General features: G+C 34.7%; 3 protein-coding genes across 6 annotated transcripts; 1 reads left to right on the forward strand and 2 right to left on the reverse strand.

Annotated features, from left to right (window-relative positions):
* Positions 1–667: 667 nt before the first annotated feature.
* LOC145607968 (uncharacterized) lies at positions 668–6,128 on the reverse strand. 3 transcript variants are annotated; one of them, XM_081663569.1, is made up of 6 exons: positions 5,926–6,128; positions 4,619–5,350; positions 2,984–3,042; positions 2,646–2,774; positions 2,290–2,425; positions 668–1,277 (listed from the first exon to the last, which is right to left on the reverse strand). In XM_081663569.1, exons 2-6 carry the CDS (start codon positions 5,321–5,323, stop codon positions 912–914), a joined length of 1,395 nt encoding a protein of 464 aa, XP_081519695.1. In that variant the 5' UTR covers positions 5,324–5,350; positions 5,926–6,128; the 3' UTR covers positions 668–911. The 3 variants fall into 3 exon arrangements, with proteins under 3 accessions (XP_081519695.1, XP_081519693.1, XP_081519694.1); XM_081663567.1 differs by having other exon boundaries at positions 4,619–5,515; positions 5,926–6,127; XM_081663568.1 differs by having other exon boundaries at positions 4,619–6,127.
* Positions 6,129–12,754: 6,626 nt separating this feature from the next.
* Positions 12,755–15,029, forward strand: LOC145608960 (large ribosomal subunit protein eL36y-like). Its single transcript, XM_081664539.1, has 4 exons — positions 12,755–12,839; positions 13,357–13,461; positions 14,446–14,645; positions 14,753–15,029. The coding sequence occupies exons 2-4, from the start codon at positions 13,360–13,362 to the stop codon at positions 14,781–14,783; spliced, it is 333 nt and encodes a 110-aa protein (XP_081520665.1). The 5' UTR covers positions 12,755–12,839; positions 13,357–13,359; the 3' UTR covers positions 14,784–15,029.
* A 554-nt stretch (positions 15,030–15,583) lies between these two features.
* On the reverse strand, positions 15,584–23,267 carry LOC145608013 (uncharacterized). Of its 2 annotated transcripts, none has more exons than XM_081663614.1 (10): positions 22,684–23,267; positions 21,752–21,838; positions 20,789–21,612; positions 18,370–18,458; positions 18,184–18,287; positions 17,998–18,097; positions 17,378–17,453; positions 17,159–17,273; positions 16,534–17,065; positions 15,584–16,330 (listed from the first exon to the last, which is right to left on the reverse strand). In XM_081663614.1, the coding sequence occupies exons 1-10, from the start codon at positions 22,997–22,999 to the stop codon at positions 15,841–15,843; spliced, it is 2,733 nt and encodes a 910-aa protein (XP_081519740.1). In that variant the 5' UTR covers positions 23,000–23,267; the 3' UTR covers positions 15,584–15,840. The 2 variants fall into 2 exon arrangements, with proteins under 2 accessions (XP_081519740.1, XP_081519741.1); XM_081663615.1 differs by having other exon boundaries at positions 21,752–21,849; positions 22,684–22,812.
* Positions 23,268–24,170: the final 903 nt, after the last annotated feature.

The raw sequence follows: 24,170 nt of genomic DNA on the forward strand, positions 1-24,170 counted from the left end.
GAAATGAAACAGGTTTTTTTTTTTTTCAATGTAAGTACATTTAGTAATCCAAAGCCAATTAGATTCCGACTAATCCGGATTAGAGCCAAATTGATGGAAAAACTTTCTCAACAAGTGTTGCTGCGTTCTCAAGTCTCAAACTCGAGACCTTGGTTAAGTTAGAAGTACTTAGAACAACTCCTTTACTAGTTGATCTAAGCACTTGTTGGTAGTTAAAGAAAATCATTGTTCCTTCTTTGTTTATTTAACCAACCTTGAGTCAATATCTAGTTTTGAAGCTTATTACATGACTTCCCCTAAAATGTACTCATAAATATCAGAAACCAATAAATGTAGTATCCACTCATAATTGTCATAAATGTTTCAAAATTAAAATTACTCCGTACATAATCTTGGTTCATCGCTTTAATTAGAGCATTGTACTCCCTAAGACAATATTAAAGGCAATGTCCTACTTAACAAAAGAATACAGGATGTTAAAATCACTTTGAAAGCTGAGCAGTACTGCAAATCTACAATCAAACATGGTACTCAGGGCTCAGTTCTATGACTTCTATCTTCCCTATCATAACACTTGCATCAAGCTTCGAATTTGATAACATAACTGTCTAATTGCCAACTTTCTGAGAAGCAATCGACATCAAAGATTAACTTCATTTTCATCACTCATTTGCAAATGTACCTGCTCAATCTTATACAATTACTGAAGTTTTACAGGAGCAACTTGACACAGATTATAGTAGAGGAATGTTGCAGCCATTGCCATATCATGTACTAAGTTTAAAGCTTCTAACAAAGTGGAACAACTCTTTTAATTAAGTTCGAGAAACAAATGCCAAATCCGGGAAAACAATTGGTAAAGAATAGAAAGAATAACTCATAACACAACATACACATGATAGTTCTAAATACTAAGAGCCTTTTTTGGGGATGAGATGACCAGTTTCATCCTTGTCGAAAAGACGTGCAACTAGACCAGTTTCATCCTTGTCGAAAAGACGTGCAACTAATTCATCCCAGCTTTCCTTCTTTTTGCTTCCCTTAGATGATTCCTCATAAGGTGTGCCTTGGAAAGATCCATCTGAATGCTCACTTTCATCATCAAGATCCTCAAAAGTGCCATATTGGGAAGGGAGAATTGCATGAGGTACAGATAATGTGACAGCTCTCTGCAACGCTGCTTTGTGTTCTTGACTATGTTCTCTGGCCAAAGTCTCCTGCCTCTCCATCTTTTGCTTAGCTGGAATTTCCATTACATCATCTTTCTCTTGCATCAGCTGTATTCCGGGAAAGTGAGGTAAACCAATAGTTAGAACTTAAAAACTCATTACTGTAATAAACTAATAATCTGCAGCCAGTGCAGTGACTCTGAAGGAATCGAACTATAATATAGAATTAGTCCCAAAATGAATCTTGCCTACCCACAAAGGAGTTTTTAATCTATTTTTTAAGAGCATTTGATATAAGATATCAAGAATAAGTTTATCAAAAAAAGAAAAAAGAAATCAAGAATAAGGCATTATGTCATTTCACCCATAAAACAGTGAGATTCGGGGAAAAAATGTATTTTTTTTAGATAAGAGCCAATCAGTTCAGAAAATATAGAGAAAAGAAAATAGGTTCAGACAAGTCTAAGGGTTAATAAGAACATAAGTTAATGAATACATTATGGCTACTAAGTTCAGAAAGTGGTTTAAGGTTAAACCAATTAAGACTAATGTTATGATTCTCAAAAAGCCATAATTATTTTAAATTTTAAAATGACCTAGAACAATAATAACAGAATACACCCAATAGGAAACACAGCTACTGCAGAAGATCTATTTCTCAATTGTCAAGGAAAAGTAAGCATTTATTGTTGTGTCTTTAAAGCTGATTGTTCATCTTCACTTTGAATTATTTCTAGTGATCAAATTGACATGCACGCATGGAAGAACAACCAAGATTAAGTAATACAAATCTTAGCTAATTCAATTGTAGAGACTAGAGAGTACCAAAGAATTTCAGACAATGAGTACAGGATCCTAAATCATGGTTTATGATCTATATCAGTATAGCTATAAGCTACCCATGGATACCCTTTTGAGGGCAATTGGAATGACTGTGCAAACCGAGTAGTTGTAAACATATGTCATGGAGACATGAATTAGACCACTTTGGATCATTATTTTGTTGTAAAAAAAAAAAAAAAAAAAATTTGACCCTTCTCTCACTGATGGATCATAGAGTGGATTATTTTACCAAAATTTATCTATGATTAATGAAAGCTGTAAGGAAATTGTGACTGACCTCCAATGCCCTTTTGGCTTCCCTTTCTATCCAAATGATAGCATGGTCAGAAGTTGCATTACAAGAAAGAACAATATGCTCAAACCTTCCATCTACAGGAACTGCTGTCCTAACAACTGGAGGGAACCTTCCACATCTGCCATACAATTAAGAAAGTGAATAGAATCCCACTAGATATCATCCAAGTCAAAGTTATACTTCTTCAATGAGAAATGATAAAGGTTCTCCACTCTATTCTCAATCCTCACCATATTAATTAGGAAGTATTATATATTTGAATGTGATTACTAGTTTGGTGAAAGATTCATAGTAATTGCAGTCTTGTAATGAGTCCATAAGGAGCCTCTGATATCTACCTGCATAGTTTTCTCTCAACGATGTGATACAGACGACCAGGTGCATACAACCTTCTTGGATCTCTGAGCTTCTTTTCCTCTGATATGCATGTATCCCTCGTACACCTTAAGCATAGTAAGCATGGTAAACTGTGGAACAAGAATAACGGAAAAAGGTAATAGAATGAGACAAAGGTAACAAAATATTATTAAGTAATTTGTCAATAAGTGAATCAAATAAATGAAACATAGGATGCTTGCTCCAGTAGAAGTACCCTAGCACATAAATAACATTATCCAATAAACATATCTATCATGCTACTCATTAAGCCCACAAAAATATATAAGAAAAGAATTACCAGAAAAGTGATTTGAATATGTCTTCTAGAGGCGTTGCTGTCCTCGGCAAAAAGTCATCCTGGGTTATACAGAAATGCATATTAGAGGTCTGTAGTATACAAGGAAAAGAAAGTGCTGTGGAAAATTGAGAAGAAACAAGTAGAATATGCACATCATGTTTCAACATCTCTGTTTCTTATGTAGTTATGTTTGAATATCATGAGAAAATGCCCATTGTAATTAAGAGAAAATGCCGAAATAGGGAATTAACTTGTAAGGACTTCCTCCACAAATAAGCTAGATAAAAGAAAGAAGGTAGTCTATAAAAAATGCCATAATATAGTATGCAATGAATACAAATATCAAATATTTTCATCAACCATCCTTTCTCAAAAGATCAAAGATCGGCGAAGGTGTCAAATTAATTTAGAATTTTTTTTTTTTTTTTTTTTAATTTTCTATTTTTTTGCACTCAATTTTGTGAACCTTTTATTCTGAATGTTACCTGATTGCCTCCAAGGGCAATCTTTCTCGTGCTCATCATCTCCTAATCATTGAAATAGGTTACCCATTACCTTCGTCCACGAGCACATTATGTCCTCTCTAACTCACAGGCATATTTCTACAGTCATGTTGCTGCTTCATCCTGTTCTAACCGGTAGCATATATTCAGACTATATTATTAACTGAGATAGTCTATAGAAAGCTAACTCTTTGTTCTGACCTCTCACGCATGTTAGTTGACATAATTGCTATGATATATATCACTTAGGGCCTGTTCTCATTGACTGAACTCAGCTGAACTGAACTGAACTCAGCTGAACTAAACTGAACTGAACTAAACTCAGCTGAACTGAACTGAACTGAACTGAAATGAATATTTTATAAGAGAAGGAAATTAGGAGCTGAACTGAACTGAGCTGAGCTGAACTGAACTCAACTGAATTGAATTTCAACGTAAGAGAACAGGCCCTTAAATTAATTACCAAATTGAACAGCCATGTTGGCTCATATTCAAGAAAGTTGACATAAGTCACACATACAGCACAACACAGAATCCATAAGCTCCTGAATTGATCACCATGAATGGACCTTAGAAAGATCTATTATGAAACAACGTGAAACAAAAGCACAAATGCAGGTCCTTTGACTCTCTTCCACAAACCCAAATTTTTAAAAGTTAAAAAAAAACAAAAAAAAAAAAAACAAAGAAAAGGTTCTACACTTTTGGGAGTCCTACAAGCATTCAGGAAGTGAAGATTAATAAAATTTCACGTAAATTTAGGATCAATTTCAAGGAATTTCCACATAATAATTGGAATGTAATTTAATTTAAAAGAGCTCAGAAAAGTACTGAAAAATGTTTCCACTTACAGTGTGCCTATCACATATAATAATTACGCTGTGGAGCCAAGGAGTAGTTATCATGAGATTTTTATCACACAAAGGTAAATACAGTAACATTATTAGATTTATAATGTGATACCTGCCATAAATACCTATATGGATTCTCACTCTCTAGTTCCCTAATAGCTAATGAAGCTAATTGATTGCATGACAAAAATGTATGGGTTATGGTAAACATAAACCAGTCAATAACAAATCTTCCAACATGTTGACAACAAAAAGATCACATATTCACATAAATTCCTTACCTGAAGCACAACGGAATTGATGACATCTGCATATCTTACAGCAAGATTTAGTGAAACACTCCTAGCAGGTGCAATAGCATAGCCTCTAACCTTTTTCCTGTCAATATTTCCCAATTTTTCTAGGTTATGCACAGCCACCATTGTCAGAAGTGTTGCAACACCAGACCCAAGGGAATGACCAGCAAAAGTCAATGTATAATCTGGATGCTTTTCAATCAGCTTCCTCAACAAATCACCTTCTTTCTCCAAAACCCAAACAGCAGCTCTAAATAGACCATTATGCACATAACCTCCATCAAATTTCTTTTTTCCCAACTTATTATCCAAAAGGACTTTATAATCACTCTCCTTAGCCATATTTAACCCCCTAAAGGCAAGAACTATATCAGCATGATCATGATCAAGGTACACTATATACGGAGGCGCATGTTTTTGTGTATCTTTGTATGTCCTTTTAGTTACCAAACAATCCGAGTCCATTCCATAACCTCCAGGTGGTGCAAAGAGAGGGTTTCGTAGATCATCCTCGTAAACAGAAAGGATGTACCGACACAATCGAGGTACAGGCTCAAATTCCTCAGCAGTAGCAATCCCCCAATCCTCACTATCATGGCCAGCCGTGTGAAGACACCGCTTCCACGCCCAACGAGCACAGCCTAGGCAGTATACACACTCAATAAGAGGTAAACCACAGAGGATTGACATTGTCCTCTACAGTCCAAGGTTGTTCCTCTAATACTTTGCATATATCAATAAGTCGGATGGTTTTGGCTAGGGGATTTGCAGCATCCAAAATCTTATATGCATCATCAAACATGAATTTTAGTACATGGGTTTTATGAGCAAGTACAAGAACTCAAATTTGAGCTAATTGGAATCTTCAACAAAATGGGATAACTGGAAATTATTACAAATCAAACTAATTAAGCAAGATCAAAGCTCAAAAGGGTACAATTTTATAGCATTCTAACTTCAAACAGAGAACCCCACCAAGCAAAAAGGTATCAAAAGCCAATTATTGCCAACAGAATAAGCAAGTTAAAAAGTGGGAATCTGGGAAAAAAATTGCAAAAAGGGAATTTGATGATTTTGATCTATAAGATTGATATGATCATCCACAAAAGTGTAAAAAATCAACAATTAAACCCCAATATCCAAAATTATGGGAAATGTAGGTGCTTTTTCTAGATAATTACCCACTTTAAAAATAATAAAAGGTACTTATAAAAAGCTTGAAAATTTGTAATCTAAAGTGAGAACATATGAATGTACAACTAAATCAAGATAAGGTAGAGTGGTAGAGGTACCTGGAGTCAGCGAAGATTTTGGAAAATTGTCAAAAAATGAGTTTGAATGTTAAAAATCAGGGCTTAAGATTAGATGGGTTGGTGTAATTTTAGTGATTTGATTGGCATTCAGGTGGCACGGCGGCTCCGTTGTAAGACGATTCCGAGGAGCTGGCTGTTGGTTGTTTCTTTTTCAACCATAAAAACACGTGACATCTACATTTTTCACGTTTTTTGGGGGTTAGCTTTAAAAAAAAAAAAAAACAAACAAACAAACAAAAAAACTAAGATTAAACCTTAAATCTAAAGCCAATAATACAAGTACTTCTTCCGTTCTAAATTAGATGATAGTTATGACACGGTTTAAATTTATTAACTATTTACAGAAAAATAGTCATTTTAGGTCTTGTTAAATTCAAATTCATCTCAACATCTATTTTTTAAAAATTGGTATAATTATAAAATTATAAAATTGTTGGAGATTTGTCCAACAAAACTCTAATAAGACTCTACTTAAACTTATATGGCCGAAACCTCCAAATTTTCACAAAAAGCGCGGATATTAGCCTTCAATTTTGAAATTTTTTGACTTTTTTTCACCCGAAAATAAAAATTGCTGAAATGTTTACCTTGATCTCTAATACCCTCCGAAAGTCCAATTGGCTGGGTGAAACCATCAAATTAGCCTTTAAACGGCCAATTTCCCGGCTTACAATTTGCACCGATTTCATTAACTCAAGCCTAGTACGAACATTTATGACAACATATAATGATCATATATGGTTCCAAACGGAATTATATGATCCCGAGATGTATCCCCTAAAATATCAAGACTTTTCTACACCGGTTCACGAAACCTTCGAAATTTCTCAAAAAGCGTGGATATTAGCCTTCAATTTTGGAATTATTTGACTTTTTTTCGTCCAGATATAAAAATTGCCGAAATGTTTACCATGACCCCTAATATCCTCCAGGAGTCCAATTCGGTGGGTGGAACCATCCAATTTGCTTTTAAACGACCAATTTACCGGTTTACAATTTGCACTGATTTCATTAACTCAAGCCTACCACGAACACTTATGACAACATATAATGATTATACATGATTCCAAATGGCATTATATGACCCCGAGATGTATCCCCTAAAATTTCAAGACTTTTCGACACCGGTCTCCGATACCTCCAAAATTTCTCAAAAAGCGTGGATATTAGTCTTCAAATTTAGAATTTTTTGACTTTTTCCGCCCAGAAATAATAATTGCCGAAATATTTACCACGATCCCTAATACTGTCCGGGAGTCCCATTGGGTGGGTGGAACCATCCAATTTGCCTTTACACCACCAATTTACCGATTTACAACTTGCACTGATTTTATTATTAACTCAAGCTATGACAATAAATAATGATCATATATGGTTCCAAACGGCATTATATGACCCCGAGATGTATCCCCTAAAATTTCAAGACTTCTCGACATTGGGCCTCGAAACCTCCTAAATTTCTCAAAAAACGTGGATATAGTCTTCAATTTTGGAATTTTTTGATTTATTTTTTGCCTCGAAATAAAAATGGCCGAAATATTTACATGGTCCCTAGTATCCTATGGGAGTCCAATTGGGTTGGAGGAACCATCCAATTTGCCTATAAACGGCCAATTTACCGGTTTACAACTTTCACGGATTTCATTAACTCAAGCATACTACGAACATATATGACAACATATAATGATCATATATGGTTCCAAACAGCATTATTTGACCCCGATATGTATCCCCTAAAATATCAAGATTTTTCTACACTGGCCCGAAACCTCCAAAAATTTAAAAAAACGTGGATATTAGCCTTCAATTTTGGATTTTTTTGACTTTTTTTCGCCCGGAAATAAAAATTGCCGAAACGTTTACAGTGGTCTCTAATACCCTCCGGTAGTCCAATGGGTGGGTGGAACCATCCAATTTGCCTTTAAACGACCAATTTACCGGTTTACAATTTGCACCGATTTCATTAATTCAAGCCTACCACGAACATTTATGACAACAAATAATGATCATATATGGTTCCAAATGACATTATATGACCCCGAGATGTATCCCATGGAATTTCAAGACTTTTAGACACCGGGCCCTGAAACCTCCAAAATTTCTCAAAAAACGTAGATATTAGTCTTCAATTTCGGATTTTCTTGATTTTTTTTCGCCCGAAAATAAAAATTGCCGAAACGTTTACCATGGTCCATAATACCCTCCGAGAGTCCAATTGGGCGTGTGGAACCATCCAATTTGCTTTTGAATGACCAATTTACCAGTTTACAACTTGCACCGATTTACCGGTTTACAATGGCAATTTAATCAACTTGCACCAAACCCGATTTGAACCGAAATTGACCAAAACCTGTTTTAACCTGTCAAAACCCGAATTTTACCCGACTTGTTACTAACCTGACCTGAATTCAACCCGACTCGTTCATTACTCGACCCAAATTTAAACTTACATGTTATAAACCCGACCCGAAATCAACCTGAGTTGTTATTGACCTGACCCAAATTCAACCCGACTATTTATTGACCCGACCCAAATTTTACCAGACCTGTTACTTACCCGACCCAAAAATTCAACCCGATCCGTTACTAACCCGACTCGAAATTAACACGACTTGTTATTGACCTGACCTTAATTCAACCCAAATTGTTCTTGACATGATTTTAAATCACCTTAAATGCAATCTAGACCACCTTATTATCGTTGATTAAAGCATTTTGTCTAGGGAGACCAAGTTGGTCCGGGCCAACAAAAGAAAGGAGCATCATCCTCAAACTTAAGAATTAAATATAGTATATATTTGTTGTATGGTCAAAGGAGTTAATTATCTTCCTAAATTATAGACTATAGTTCCCTATTATATTGTCATATATATTATAGTCAAATAAAGAAAATAATTAGCTTGATAAAAATGATAATTATCTATTTATAGTCAATTGAACCCGAATATGACCCGACTTGGAAATGACCCAACCTGATTATTACCCGCAAAATTATTGACTTGAACCGAACCCGACTTGAACCCGAGAATGATCGGACTTGAAAATGACCGGACCTGATTATAATCCGCAAATTATTGACTTGAACCGAACCCGACTTGAACCCGAGAATGATCTTACTTGAAAATGACCTGACCTGATTATAATCCGCAAATTATTGACTTGAACCGAACCCGACTCAAACCCGAGAATGACCCGACCTGATTCTAACCCATAAATTATTGACTTGAACCAAACCTGACTCGAACCCAAAAATTACCCTAACCCGTTTTAACCCGTGAAAATATGAATTAAACTCGACCTATTGTTCACCCGACCCGAATGTAACCCGACCTGTTATTAACCCGACCCAAACTTGATAAGAAGTATGACCCGACGTGACCCGACTCAAGCATGACCCAACCCAAACCCGACCCGCATAGGTTACGGAATTAATTTGAATTGACTCGACCCACTCTTACCCGACCCAAACCCGACCCGTTTAATTAGAATTGACAGCTCTACTTATATGTGTTTGATAACACGATATTATACATGATTTATATGTGATATTTGGTCATATTTTATTGTGTTTTCTTCATTTTCCTAATCTTTTTGAGCTATTATTCTTCCTATTTCGATATTGCTCTTCTCGGTTTGTTTGCTTTTGTTTTTATAGGAATAGGGCTCGATTGGCGTGGAATTTATTTTAAGCGTGAGATAGTTCTTCATATGGAGCGTTTCTAGCACCAATGGAGCATCGATGGAGCATTTGGCAGCCTACTCCACAGCTCGGTTGTGGCGTGCAATCTGTTGGCCACAACCTGGTTGTGGGCGTCTATATTGGAGCAAAGGAGAGGCTGAAGGCAGCCCGCTCCACAGCCTGGTTGTGGCGGTTTTCTTCGTGCCACAACCTACCTGTGGCAGCTTGTTTTGGTGGCGTTTGAGAGTCCTATTTAGATAAAAATACCTAGTTTTATGCTAGGATATAAATAGGTTTTAGATAGTCTTTTATTTTATCACTTTTATTCATTGTTTAGATATTATTTTTAGACTTCTTTTTGGGTATTACGTTCTTCCATATTATTTCCTAGGGTTTGTTTTCAAGATTCAAGATTTCATAATTAATTCCAAGTATTGATTTCTTCTCTCAATTCTCTTATTTTATTATTGTTAATTATGTTTTCTTTATTGATTATCGTTATTGTTTTCATTAATATGTGTGAGTAGTTTCCTTATTCCAAGATCTAGCGGAACCCGAATATAATTAATGCATGATTTAATTCTTTATTTTTTCTAATGATAATTGCAATTGATATGCTTAATTGATTGTGCTCATGCCATTGCTAGATTAGGGATAATTAGTATTGTTAATAATCCATTGTTTTAATCACAACGGGAGTTGGGTTTTGACGGATTTGAATAAATCAATTAAGGGTTTGAAGTTCATCACGGAAGTAGGTGAACGGATGATTAGGAAGTTAGAGTAATGTGCACAAGGTCTTTAATTTGCATGATTCCACGGAAGTAGGCTTGATTGTGATTAGAGAAGCCATTGATAACTCGGGAGAGACCATTGGTATTATATAGGGATTACTTTTCCTCATTAATCAATTGAATTATATGTTAGGGGTAGAACGACTATTGCATTAATTGTATTCGTGGTGATGCTTGATCTTGGATGTTTTTTAGCATTGATTTATCATATTATTTAGTTTAATCGCTTTAGTTAGTTCTTTAGTTATTGATTCTCATTCGTTGATTTGGTTACTTGCTTAGTAATTGCTTGAGTCTATTTAATTAGTTTTAACTATAGTCTCTTGGGATCCGACCCTTACTTGCCCGTCTACATAGTAGTGGTCTTGTTAGGTTATTTTTGTTAGGTACGCGACACGCCTACCAGTGTTGAATATGAGAAACATATTGGAGGTTTCCTATTAATGTGATACTACTTTTAAAAGGTTTTCTCATAATTTTAGCTCATTGTATTTATATGCTCCGATTTAAATCTTATTTCTTAAAGGAGTGTGTCTCAAGTGCACATTTAATTGAATGGCACATTACATGCTTTGCGTTTCACATACGTGACTCAATAATTGACCTCCCTCACAGGAACACATCATACACACATACACCATAATTTACAGTCTTACACTATACTTTCCTTTCATCATATTCAAGTATATAATGTAAAATTGCGCAATACTAGTGTAGCGACTTCTAAGACTTAAGACTAATCTTTTATGAAAAAGAGCAATTTTCGCATTACCATTAAGCAATCTACAACTTAAGATTGAGGCATTAATTGAGAAGTTCATTGCAAATTTTTTTTTACAACCTAAAATTTATTAAATTAATCAACTTGAGTGTAATTAGCAAGTAACTAGTTATGGGCCCGGACGATGCCCCAGTCAATAAAAATTTATTATTTTAATTGAACTGTATATATTTTGGCTTGTTTGTCACTGACAGCACAAGTGGTTTTTTTTTTTTTATTTTTATTTTTTTTATTACTATTTTTTTAAAAGATCATAGTTTAAGAAGTTTGTTGTTTGTATGAGTTGGTTTGACTGTAAGAATAACTTTTTTGCATTATAATCAACTTTTTGTAAAATAAAAATGATAAATCAAATCTTTATAAATTTAAATATACTACTCCATAATGCACAAAAATCTTTTTCTCTATAATTACAATTTTATGAATTAATGCACAAAATAAAAATGGAGTATGTTTAGTTTCTTACAAACTTTATTATTGTGTAATTATTGTGGAGTTACATTCCAAAGAAAGGTGTTATGCATATGAAGAGTTTATCAATTAAACTAAACATTATCAACTAAACTAAACATTAAACATAGAGGTTAATGCATGAAGTTTTTCAATTATTAATGATATGGTATGATTTGGCGACATGTCATATGCCAAATGGCAAAATTGGGGACACATGGCAAAACATGTCTTGCCATGAGTTTTAATAATATACTAGTTTTTGGCCCGTGCAATGCACAGATTTATAAAGTAAGATTTATAAATAATTATAGTTGATTGAAACTATATAGAGTTAATTTAAATTAAATGACTTATGTAACAATTTTACTTTTTTTTTCAAATTTGAATTTATTAATGTCTATTTTTTAAATTCTTAATTATGTGTTGCATAAATAAAATTTAATAAAAGAATTTATTTTATTAATAAAATTTTTTTTTTAAAAAAAATAAAATAAAAGTAAAGCATTTTGGAGGGAAAATTTTTCACAAAATTATGCCAAGTGTCCCCTTTGGTGATTACTTTAGTATATAGTATAGATAGATATCTATATCTATACTTAGTATTTAAAAACTATAACCAAAAAACTAAGAAAGACACATGTCCTCATCCATGTTATTACACTTCTCTAACCATAGTGCCACATGTCATCTTACATTATTAATTTTTTGTTACACCATTTTTTTTTTAATTATTTCATACACACTTCATCTCTCCCCTTTAATTCAACCTTTTCCTATTCTCTCTTTAATTTTAGCCCTCCCACCTTCTATTTAAGCCTCTTTTTCGATTAAAGTTCCAAAATTTTAATTATTTGTAAATCATGTTTCCGATTATATATTATACCCTATAATGATTTACTGATATTTCCTCACTTATCTCTCAATACAATTTTATATGAATAACCCGTGCATTGCACGGGCCATAAGCCTAGTTGATATATTGATATTGATTTGAGAAATTGAATTGACCAACTTAGGCCCTTAAGGCTATTTGGTGTTGTTTACATAATACGGGCCTGAACTCTTTTAAATAAAGGCCCAATCAATCATATCACCAAAATTAACGCTATAAAACCCCCATTTTTTACATTAGTGAGCCGAGAAGCTATTCAAGGTTTTTAGGGTTTCTCATCCAGTCGCATAAATCGTAAGCCCCTCTTTCTCTTCCCTCTTTGATTCGTCTTCCATTATTGTTTGATTTGAGAAATGAAGCTAAACCCGTTTTAATTCACATTTGATTTTACTTAATCGATCTGTTCTTATGTTGTTTTAGCTGTTCCTTGTGATTGAACTCTGTAATGCTAGTTTAGGGTTTAAGGAGCTCGAAATAGGGTTGTTTTATTTTATTCAATGTGAATATTGCAATTTTTTTTCTAGGTTTTTGCAATAAAAGCATTAATTCGTACTAAAAATCCCAAATGTTGGTTGCTTGAAATTGATTAAAATTGATTTTAGGGTTTAGTAATCATGAACTTTAAGCTGGGTGTGTTTCATCATGCTCTTAATTTTGTATACTTAATTATTCCCAGAAAAGGGCTAATTGTTGTATGCTTTGATTTTGAAATTTCCTTTTTTTCTTTTGTACACTATTAGTTGCTCTACACTATGTTTAAGGTATAGTACCTAGAATTTAATAGTTACTTGTTTGATTAATTTGAAAGCAGAAGATGGCTCCAAAACAGCCGAATACTGGTCTCTTCGTGGGTTTGAACAAGGGTCACATTGTAACCAAGAAGAAGTTGGCACCACGGCCCTCCGACCGCACAGGGGTAAAATGTTTATTCTTACTAATCTCTGATGTTATGAGTCTGATTACTACCCCAGGATCAATATGAAACTCTCTGATTTGTTTATGGCAATGTTAATGAGATATGTGAATGTATATCGTTGATTTGATCCTTTGAAAGGATGCTACACTTTGTTTGAATTCTATGGCTTAGGCACTTGGCTATTCACACAACTTACCATGTGTTTGAATTCCGTATTCTAGATATGAACATTATTGATTGACTTAGGCTGCATGAATTGAGTAATTGCTGAGAAATGCTATCTATTGGATTGAAGTTTCATTTGTGCTTCAGATGGATTTATTTTGGAATGATGGACTCATTTGCTGATTGCATATGATAGCATTGCAAATTTGCAAAAAGTAATATACTTTATGGCGTAAAGCTGTATTAATTTTCAATGTTGTTTATAACTTAAATGATTTAGTTAATAAAACTTTTGTGTGTTAAAGGAAGTGGATTGTTGATCTTTATGTTAAGTTCAAATTTAATAATAAAAGTCCATGTTTATTTGATAAAAATAGTTCCTGTTTATTTGAATGAATAGTAGTGTATGAGTTGATAGTCTTCTTGACACCATGAAACAGTGTTTACCCATGTGTTGAAGTTTTCGTATATTGCTTCTGGGACAAGTGGACATTAATCGTTATGTGATGGTGTGCATTGATATATATCTCTCTTTTTTTTTTTGTTTTTTTTTTGGATGTCCACTTGAACATTGGACTGATTAAAATCAATTCAAAATGAGATGTATGTATTATACCTTGAATATCATGTTGCATTCTGATGCCGACAATGTAGGCTGTTCAATATGTTGAAAAGTAGATTTTTTAGTGCTATTAATGAATGCAATTGTGTTTTTTATTGTTAAAAGTCCAAACATTGCAAGTATTAATAAGTGGAAGTAAGTGGTTTTGGAAATTTGATTCTGTATACCATTTGTATTTTGTTTATGACAATCGACAGAAAACCAGCAAGAGGGTTCTCTTTGTGAGGAGTATTATTAGGGAAGTCGCTGGATTTGCTCCCTATGAAAAGAGAATCACTGAGCTCTTGAAGGTTGGGAAAGACAAGCGTGCTTTGAAATTGGCTAAGAGAAAGTTGGGTACCCACAAGAGGGCAAAGAGGAAGCGTGAGGAGATGTCCAATGTGCTGAGGAAGATGAGGTTTGTTATTTGTTAACTTTTTGTCTCTGAATTTTGTAGGCTATGATCTTTAGTTGATATCTAGTTTCACTTTTCATGTTTCTAACTGGTGGACTGCTTTTAAACAGATCTGCTGGAGGAACAGAGAAGAAGAAGTGATGCTCGGACGTTCTGTGATCCATATCTTGTAGGAACTCTTAAGATGTTTTGATTACTTAAAAGTTGAAGTAACTTCTGTTTAAAATGTTTTACTTGCATCCAATTTTGCTTTGGCAATGCTGCATCGCAGTATTGGGAAACTAGTCTAAACTTTTTTCTTATGCTTGTAAGTTGTAATCAGTGAGACAGTAACATTGGTCAATGTAGGTTTGATATTAAATTATTACTATGCCTTATTGTCTCTCATTTTGTGTCTTCTCTTTGTAGCTCTAGTGCTAGACTGCTTGAAATTTAGTTAGCAATATACATCATCCATTTTCATTTAGTAAAACACTTCAATTTTTTTAAGACTGCGCTGAGAAACAGAGAAGTATTTGTAATGTACTAATATTACATTGTAGGTATTTAAATTCATGAGTGCACATACTCATTGTAGGTATTACATTGTAGGTATTTGGGATGTCATCAAATATGATAAACCAATGCTATATAATGTTGAAATATCTTCATGCCTCATAAAATATGATTGTATCAATCATACGGAACCAATGCTATATTTTGTTGAAATATCTTACTTCATGCCTCATAAAATATGATTGTATCAATCAAACGGGTTAATATTTGTCTTTTAAGGTAAAAAATTTAACTCTAAAATTCAAAATTTAACTATCCGGACACAAAACTAGTGAATCAATAAAAGTGAAATTTTATTCAATAAGTTGGGAATTTGTAGAAGTCTCTTGTGCATGGTCCTGCGTCTGATCTAATTTAATGCCTTTTGCAATTACAAAACTAGATCATACTAAGAATAGCTTCTTTTATTTCAGTCACATATGCTGGTATCACTGTATCAGCTATGCTGTTAATCATGCTATTCAAGTATCCTGATCTGTCATTATTACAAATATAGTCTATTTCATGTACAATTTGGGGTGTACATAAGTTAATGTGAAAATTCCGGCGAAATTCCAGTGCAGAAACAATTATATGAGCATTACACAAAACTCCAAGCTTGCCAAAAATCAGTTGGTCTCTAAGCCAATATAGAGGGGAGACATCATGTCTTAAACCTTTGTGTTAGTTTCTCAACACCTTCTCTACAGTCTCCAACAACGCGCTTAGCTCCTTCCTTCACAGTTGTACCAAATCCTGCTGCATTTTGTTGCAATTCTTGTACAGATCCACCTACTTTTGCAACAGCAACATCTCTGAATTCTGTCGTTTGCTTGCCTGCCCCGGCAATCCATTCCTTGATGGCTGAGATTAGCGACTGAATCCTTTGGATAATGCTGTTAATTATCTCTCTAGATTTTCCACCAACTTCACCTGCCATAATCTTGAGTTTATCTAATAAATTATCAGCCCTCTCGGTGGTTTCCTCTACTGATAGCTTTTTCCCCACATTGGTCCATGTATCAGCTGAGGCCTCCTCACGAAGATCCTCATCAACCATAATTTTGAGGCCTTTTCTTTCCCAGCGGTCTCTAGCCTCCTCCAGTGCTTTAGCATGTTCTTGCACTCTTCTAGCTTCGTCCTCTGCCCAAGTCCTGAAATGAAAATAGAATGTCATTAGCCAGAGATGTAGAAACCATGTTTATGGGAAATTTAACCACAGAGCTAAAGGATTTCTAATATTTTAGTTTATTTGTTTGGTTGGGGGGGGGGGGGGGGGGTGATGGAAAGAGGCAACAAAGACGGTAAGATAATGAAGATGGCAACAACATCTACAATTCAAGCAAAACATATTTACCGGGCCATGGAAAGGGCCTTTCGCTCGACTTCCAGCTCATATTGCAAACGAACAATTGCTTGATTTTCATCTTCAGTCTCTTTCTTGAGTTTTTCAATCCGTTCCTTCTCATAAGATATCTCAACCTTATTACTCATGACACTTTGCAACTGCTCCTCTAGCTCATGTCTCAATTTAGAAAGAACTTCCATCTCTGAATCCACAGTAGCCCGTTCCTTCATTAGGGCAATATTTTTTTCTTCTCTCTCTTCTCTCAGCCTTTCCACTTCTTGCATTGCTTCTTCAGCCATTTTCTGCACAGCATCTATTTTTTCTTTTTCCATCAGAAGCTCCATCTCAAAAATCGCATTTATATCCTTTTCCACTTCTGCCATCAATGCATTATGGGTAGCAACTGCTTTGTCAGCAATAGATTCTGCTTCAATACGAGCGAGCTCTTCACTGACTAAATCAGCAGCCTCCCCATTTGCAAGAGCAATTGCAGCTTGGCCTTTCGTAACTGGCTTATCTGGCTGGAAAAGTCTCGTGTAGCCTGCAATTTAACGTTAGTGGTCCATCAAACACCAAGCTAAGGGAACATTGGGAGAAACATAAACTACGCTATTGATACAGGAATTAGACTGACCAAATGCAAGTGCCACAATCCCCTGCTCTGATGCAGATAAGTCAGCCACAAGTGCAGGACATGCATCTGGGTCAATTCTGTCAATGTCTATGAAACCAGAAAGTTGGTGCAGGTCCTATTGAAAAATGCACAAGGCATTAGTTGTTTCGTTAGAAATAATATTTTGCAAATGATAAGATATACGGAGTACATACTACATAGTTCTCTTAAATTCCTAACCTTTCTGTCAGCTTCTGGTAGCTGCCTCTTTTCCAAGGCCATCTTCCAAGTCACAAGATCCTGACGAGATAAAGAGCTGCAGAAAGAAATTGAGTAAAATACATGCCATTTAGTTCAAAGCAACTATGGCCAAACAGAACAGAGGTAAAATGTCCACATGATACACCTACTAGTCTACTACCCGGCATGATATCCCACTCTAACCAGTCAGCACAAGTAAACTTGTATCTAAAAAGCTGTCAGACAATCTACAGAATTATATGTGCCAAAAAGTTGGCCCAGTGAATAAGACCAAGATTCTAGATACATTAGTCCTTTGATTGCCTTAAACCTTTGCACAGCATTTTGACATCATTCTAGATACTACACACAGCTCTAAAAGCTTAATAAGTATATCAATAGTAAAGTCACAAACACAGATTTATGTCAAGGTATCTATTCTCAGCAAGTTCCAGATGATCCCACTCTACTGCCCTCAAAATGCTTTGTAAGTCCACCTCCACCTCTATCAGCTCTATTAATAGCAAAGGTCCAAGGACTTAATCAAACATGTATTAAGAATGAGCAAACCACACTTGATTCTCAAAAGCTTGCTTATTAGTAGCAAATGGAAGAATCACCTATCAGGATGGAAGTAGAAGGAACCTATATCTTCATCAGGAGAAGAAACCATATCACGTCTAGAAAGCTTGCTCGATATAAGTCCAGCTTCTGCCAAACCTGGAACACAGGATTTATTAGTGTTATTTAATATGACACATTAAACCCAATAACTCAAATCTTTTACTGACATAACAGTATTATACCTTGGATAAATGAGAAGTCAGGATCTTCAGGTGTGATGTCATCAAATGCAAGCTCGGTAACATTTTCAATATACATAGCCGGATAGACCTTTAAAGTCAAGTTTCTGACAATGCAAACCAAAGCTCATTTACCACATAAGCACATTGGAGTAAAACAAAATAATGATTTAAAAAACCCGCACATACCGTGAAAGAGCACTACTTGCAGTAACTAACCAACGAGCATACTCACGACGAGTGCATAGATCACCAGGTTGAGCATCACTCTCTATCACCTGAGATTAACAAAGGAAGATGTCAAGAGACACAATACAACAGAACATAATATAGGGAAGTACCACTAACTGACAATCACAAGCGAGAAAGCAGAAAAAAAAAGAAGAAAGCATTATGTTAAACAATATTTCAAGCAAAACATAATATAGGGAAGTACCACGCTGTTCAAGTGTTGAAGACTTTGATCCACATAAAATTCTAGATTTCAAAGCAAAAGTTCATCTACTCAGGGTTAAGAGAAAGATTCAGACAAGATAGAAATGCACAGCAGTCAAGGCTGTATTGTCAATCAGGATACAAAAGTTTGTGAGTAGATTTAAAACTAGATGAAGTACAAAATGCACAGGCCAAAATTATTAAAAAACAAAAAGTTATGAACCTTTCTCCAGTCAGTAAATAAAATTTTTAAATCAGGACACACATTCTTTTCAACTATTTATAACAAAATTACCGTAACTTGCCTATTGGCTTTTAATGATGTTTCCAGTGTTTTATGCCAAAAATAGAGCTCATATGTCGAGAAAATTGACTATGCTGCGCTGGCTGCCAGCTACAGTTTGAAAGAGTGGGAGGGGGGGGGGGGGGGGGATGATAGATATATCTAGTGCGTCACATCCAGCCTTGTGAGGGGGATATTGACATATTCCACTATGAAAGCTACGTACCCAAAACAACCAAATGCCATATCATCACAAATGACCCTTTGTTTCCTCAAGTAGTCAGATGTGACACAGGGTCCCAACTTAAACTTCATACATCTTAAGCACGTGTTTGTTTTGGAAGTACAATAACATGGCACTCCTAGAGTCCTAGTGCAATTTTTATGAGTGGGATGTCCAGATAGCATAGGTGTCATGTCAAGTGTTTGGAAGTACAATAACATGGCACTCATAATGCAATTCTTATGAGTGGGATGTCCAGAAAGCAAAGGTGTCATGTCAAGTAAAGGGTAGCCAGGAGAATAGGCTTGTTAAATGGTTGATGAAACAGAAAAATGTAATAGAAAAGGAGGATGAACGGCAGTAATGGCTGGGCTAAATGATGATGGAAACATGTTGGAGAAGGAGATAAGAATTTACAATTGGTGATCTTAACATGCACAATTCTACGCATGGTATAATGGCCTACCGATAGCGAGGGACAATGGCTATAGAAAAATAATGATGGTGGGTAACTCTAAACAGTGGTTGAAAAATCCTTATCATACCAGGATGGAAACTAGACCTACACTTCTTGGTATTTTAATTAAGTTTTGGAATTAATGTTTGCATTCCATCAAACGTAAGTCGAGCAAGTCTGCAAAATGGCAATCATGGCCAGCAAGGTGGCCTTATCTACATGCAATTCTGTTACATAAATTGCCCAAAATAAACGACAACACTTCCGGTGCACTTTTTATTCTTATGATGTCTAGTCAATAATGGAAGCAATCATCCTAAGAGACAACAAAATATATAATTCAAGTGCACCGCATATATTCTGATACAATTGTCCAATTTTGAGGGATATTGATAAACAAGATTGTCAATAGCCACAGGCCCACAGGTTCATAATGTATTGTTAAGATTTCTCACAGGTAATGCTACTATTAGATGGCAGGAGACTTATCTTAAGATTGCAAAACTACTTTCTCACAGCCTAACATACGATGGAATAATGCTATCGTTGAACGGCTAGAGGTTAAATGGAACTGAAATGATCAATGAACAATTGAAACTACCCCTATGGGCTTATGGCACTTTTACTAGGTAGTACTTTAGATATTATTCCAATGTTTGTTTAACTGTTAATGCCTATATACTTCCTCTGTTTTTTTTTAGTTGACATCTTTCTATTATCACACTTCCTCTGTTTTTTTTAGTTGACATCTTTCTATTATCACGCTTGCCAACGCATGTTTTTAACGCTTAATAACTTCAATTATCAACATTATAAAATTATGAAAAGCGGATATTAATAAAATATACATATAGACGATTCAAACAAGATCCCCACATGAATATGTTTTATTGTATCTATAAACCACATAAGCAAGTCAAAGCGTGTTGTGTGAATAGTGTAAAAGTCAAACGGTGTCAACTAAAAAAAACGGAGGAAGTATAACAGATCCACAATTCTAAGTCTCCTCAGATCACAAACAAACTAGATAGTCACACACTAAATGTTAGCAATGCTTACAGAGTAACAGCAACCCAACATTTTCTTTTTTGCTAGAACAAGTTACTGAGTATTTCATAGGACGGTCAAGGCCATAACAGTATCTGATACCATAGAGGAGGTCAGCAGACATATGAAGATCACAACTCAAAAATATATGATAGAAGAATACCTTCAATACTTGCAATGCCGTCAAAGCTTGCGATTGAGTTTGATCAGCAACTGCAGGAACCAAAACCTTTCCAGGAGGCACCATAAGTGCAGCAGAAAGTAATGATGGTGCAGGGATTCCACGAGAGGCAGAGACGCTACTCAAAGATTGTGAATCAAAGCTAGATAGTTTCTGCACCTCGTTGTCTTCCTTGCTTGTAACTGATGCAAATACTGGCTTATCACCACCAGGAACACTATCAGTTCCTACTGCTGCATTAGCAGTGGCTGAATGATCTACATTTTGAATTTTGATAGGCACAACTACACTAGTAGATGATTCAACTGCAGCATTGGAAGCATCAGTCTGGCTTGCTGTGAAGGTTTCTTGCTGCTCATATGTGCTAAGGAGCACAGCACCAGCTTGAGCATCATTTAACCCAGCATCAAGGTGATCTTCTGTTTCACTCACCACAATGGTGTTCTGCCTATCTATGGAAGTAGATGTCACATAGGAGCCATCTACACTTTCTAATTGAGAAATTTCGGCTGAGGTTGAAACTGTATCAGGACTGTTTACATCAGATAATGTGGAACCAGTTTGTAAATTATCTTCAGCAGAAGCATCAAGGTCATTCAATGTTGGATTTTCAGTAACAAATAATGACTCTACATTGGTATCATCAACAACTTCCCCTTGATCAACAGATTCAGTAGGTTCGTTACTTTCACCCTGCACATTAAATTTATCATCATTTACATTCTCTCTGTCCCCGTAAACCTCCTCTTCAGAAGACAACATTACTTCTTGCTGTTCCACCAATGGCTTCATCTCTTGCATTGACCCTGAAAAAACAAGTAGAGCAGTATAATAATTGGAACACAGATGGAGCAATATAAGGGTTTTGTTACTCAATAGCTAGTTTTAAGTTTTTAACAGACACATATCTTAAACACTACTATAACAAAGGAGAGTGCTACTCACTTGAGCTGCTCCTCTTGCCCATAGATATTGCAGCAGAGGTGATTCCAGCAAAAAGTAAAACACCAGCGAGCCCTACTCCCAGAATTCCTGAAATTCAGCTACTTCAAGATCATTACAGTGACTTCAAAAAAGAATCAATAAAAACAAGATAGGGGCAGCCAATAATTGAAAAGGAAATGACAATTCCTGTAATGAGATGCAGCTTCAGACATTTCTTTAGTGAATCAACATCCTTATTTCAAGGGTCAAAATCCCAGTTAGCAACTCACACATTGTTTCCAAAATGAAAAGGTTCCACTAACTTTAACAAAAACATCCCTTTAGAATCCCCAAACTGCTTTAAATCGATCCTTTTTTAAAGATATGTAAACGAAGTTCTCTGAAGCCACTATATACACACTGATCCTACACCCTTCTCTCCTAGTCTCCTTCCTATAGAATTAACTCAATTGCCAACAGTTCAATAAGTTGTGGATACATTTGACATTTGTTACAAGTTCTTATCAAGCAAAATAATGAATTATCACATTTCTAAACAAAACGGCATAATTCGATAATTGTGTAAACCTACCATTTCCTCCAAAATTCCTGTACATATGTAGCTACACATTCTCAATAAGAACCAAAACTAACAGACTATAACAATTAAGCTTTTCCAAGTTCTGAAACACATATCATGCACAATTACATATTAAATTAAGTACAACTATTATAATTCAATGTTTTCTAACAGTTTACTACACAACCATTCTTACTAAGCTTGATTCAATTAACCAAATTTACAACAAAATAACCTTTATAATCCAATTAAACCCAAATAGCTTAAGAACAATCAATAATTAAAAGAACCAACTAAAACTCACAATAACAATAAAACCCTTAAACCCAATTAAACCCATAATCTAAAAATAGCAAAAGAACAAAAATTTCACCTCCAATTCCATTTTTCTGGCCAGAATCATCAGGGTTAGAATTTCCAAACCAATCAGACAAAGCAGCATCAACAGAAGAAGCATTCAAATTAATCCAAGAATCCCCAGAACGACGCCGTTCTGATTCATCACTACCACTCTTAGCTTCATCTTGTGCAACACAATGAACTCGAAGATGATGGCGGCGGAAATTACCAGGGTTCGAACCCCGAGCTTTGATAAGCAACAATGGCGTCTGAGATTTCCTGAACTTGAAATTGAATTGAAGTTGATAACACCATGTTGTTCTTGGTGATGGTGTTGTTAGTAAACTCATTTCAGAAATCCCAGAAAATTAAACCCAGAAAATAAAATAAAAATCAAAAATTACCCAGAAAATGAAAAGGGGAAATTTGTGTGAATTTGTTGAGGGATTGTTTGGTGGAAGACTTTATTTTGGCACTTGAAAAAGAAGAAGATGTTCGAAAGTGATAGAACAAGTGTAGTGATATTTTGAAAATTGAGGGGTTGTTGTTAGAAAGTTGAGTACTGAAGAGAGGACGAAAATGGTGATGTGATCATCCAACAATGTTATCTTCTTCGTACTTTCTATATTTTATCTAAGGTGAATTATTTTTTTTATCTTATGGAAGATTAGAATACATTTGAAAAAAAAAAAAAAAAAAAAAAAAAAAAAAAAAAAAAAAAAAAAACCTAACTTATAAATTATAATCCACATTTTATGAAGTTTTAAAATTTTTTGCATAAGTGAAGATATGTAGCAAGAAAATCATTGAATGAGTAGAGTATAAAGTAAAACCTTTATATACACCTAACTCTAGGTATACCCGAATGCATGATAGGGGTTCTCAAAATTTTATTCTAATTAAGTGACCTTAAATTAGAATGGTAACCAAATTAGCAATTTGATTATCTATTTTTTCTTTTAGATGACCAATACGAATTATTAACTAATCACATAATTTAATTTAACTATTTTTTTAGAAAATTTATGAAAAGGAGAAGAATCCTAATAGACATCACTTCTCACAATTCAACAATTATTAGTGAGTAACAAAATCTTGTGTAAGATTGTCAAGATCATTTCAATGTATAGTTTTTAAATATCAAGTTTTTAAATATCAACTTTTACGATATTTACATGTGTTAATAATTAAATTTTTGTCATGATTAGATACTGTTGTCAAACATGTTTAAGAGTGAAACAAGTAAACTAATAGTGAAACAAGTAAATGAAGAGATCTATAGCGAAACAAAGGAAATATATGACACCATTACAATGCGTGATTTTGACATGGATTGCAAACTTTTAAGTTTTTACCTATTGAAAATATATACTTATTCACCTAATCTAAAATATTTTGGGTAAAGCTTGAACTTTGATTGAATACAATAGTACACACTAAGATTTGTTCACTTTCTAAAACGATTTTATACTATATCACTTAATTAAGGGTTTTAATTCTCACTTCACTAATCAAGTAAAC

Source organism: Chenopodium album, chromosome 23, assembly GCF_948465745.1.
Source record: "Chenopodium album chromosome 23, dcCheAlbu1.1, whole genome shotgun sequence".
Classification (NCBI taxonomy): domain Eukaryota; kingdom Viridiplantae; phylum Streptophyta; class Magnoliopsida; order Caryophyllales; family Amaranthaceae; genus Chenopodium; species Chenopodium album.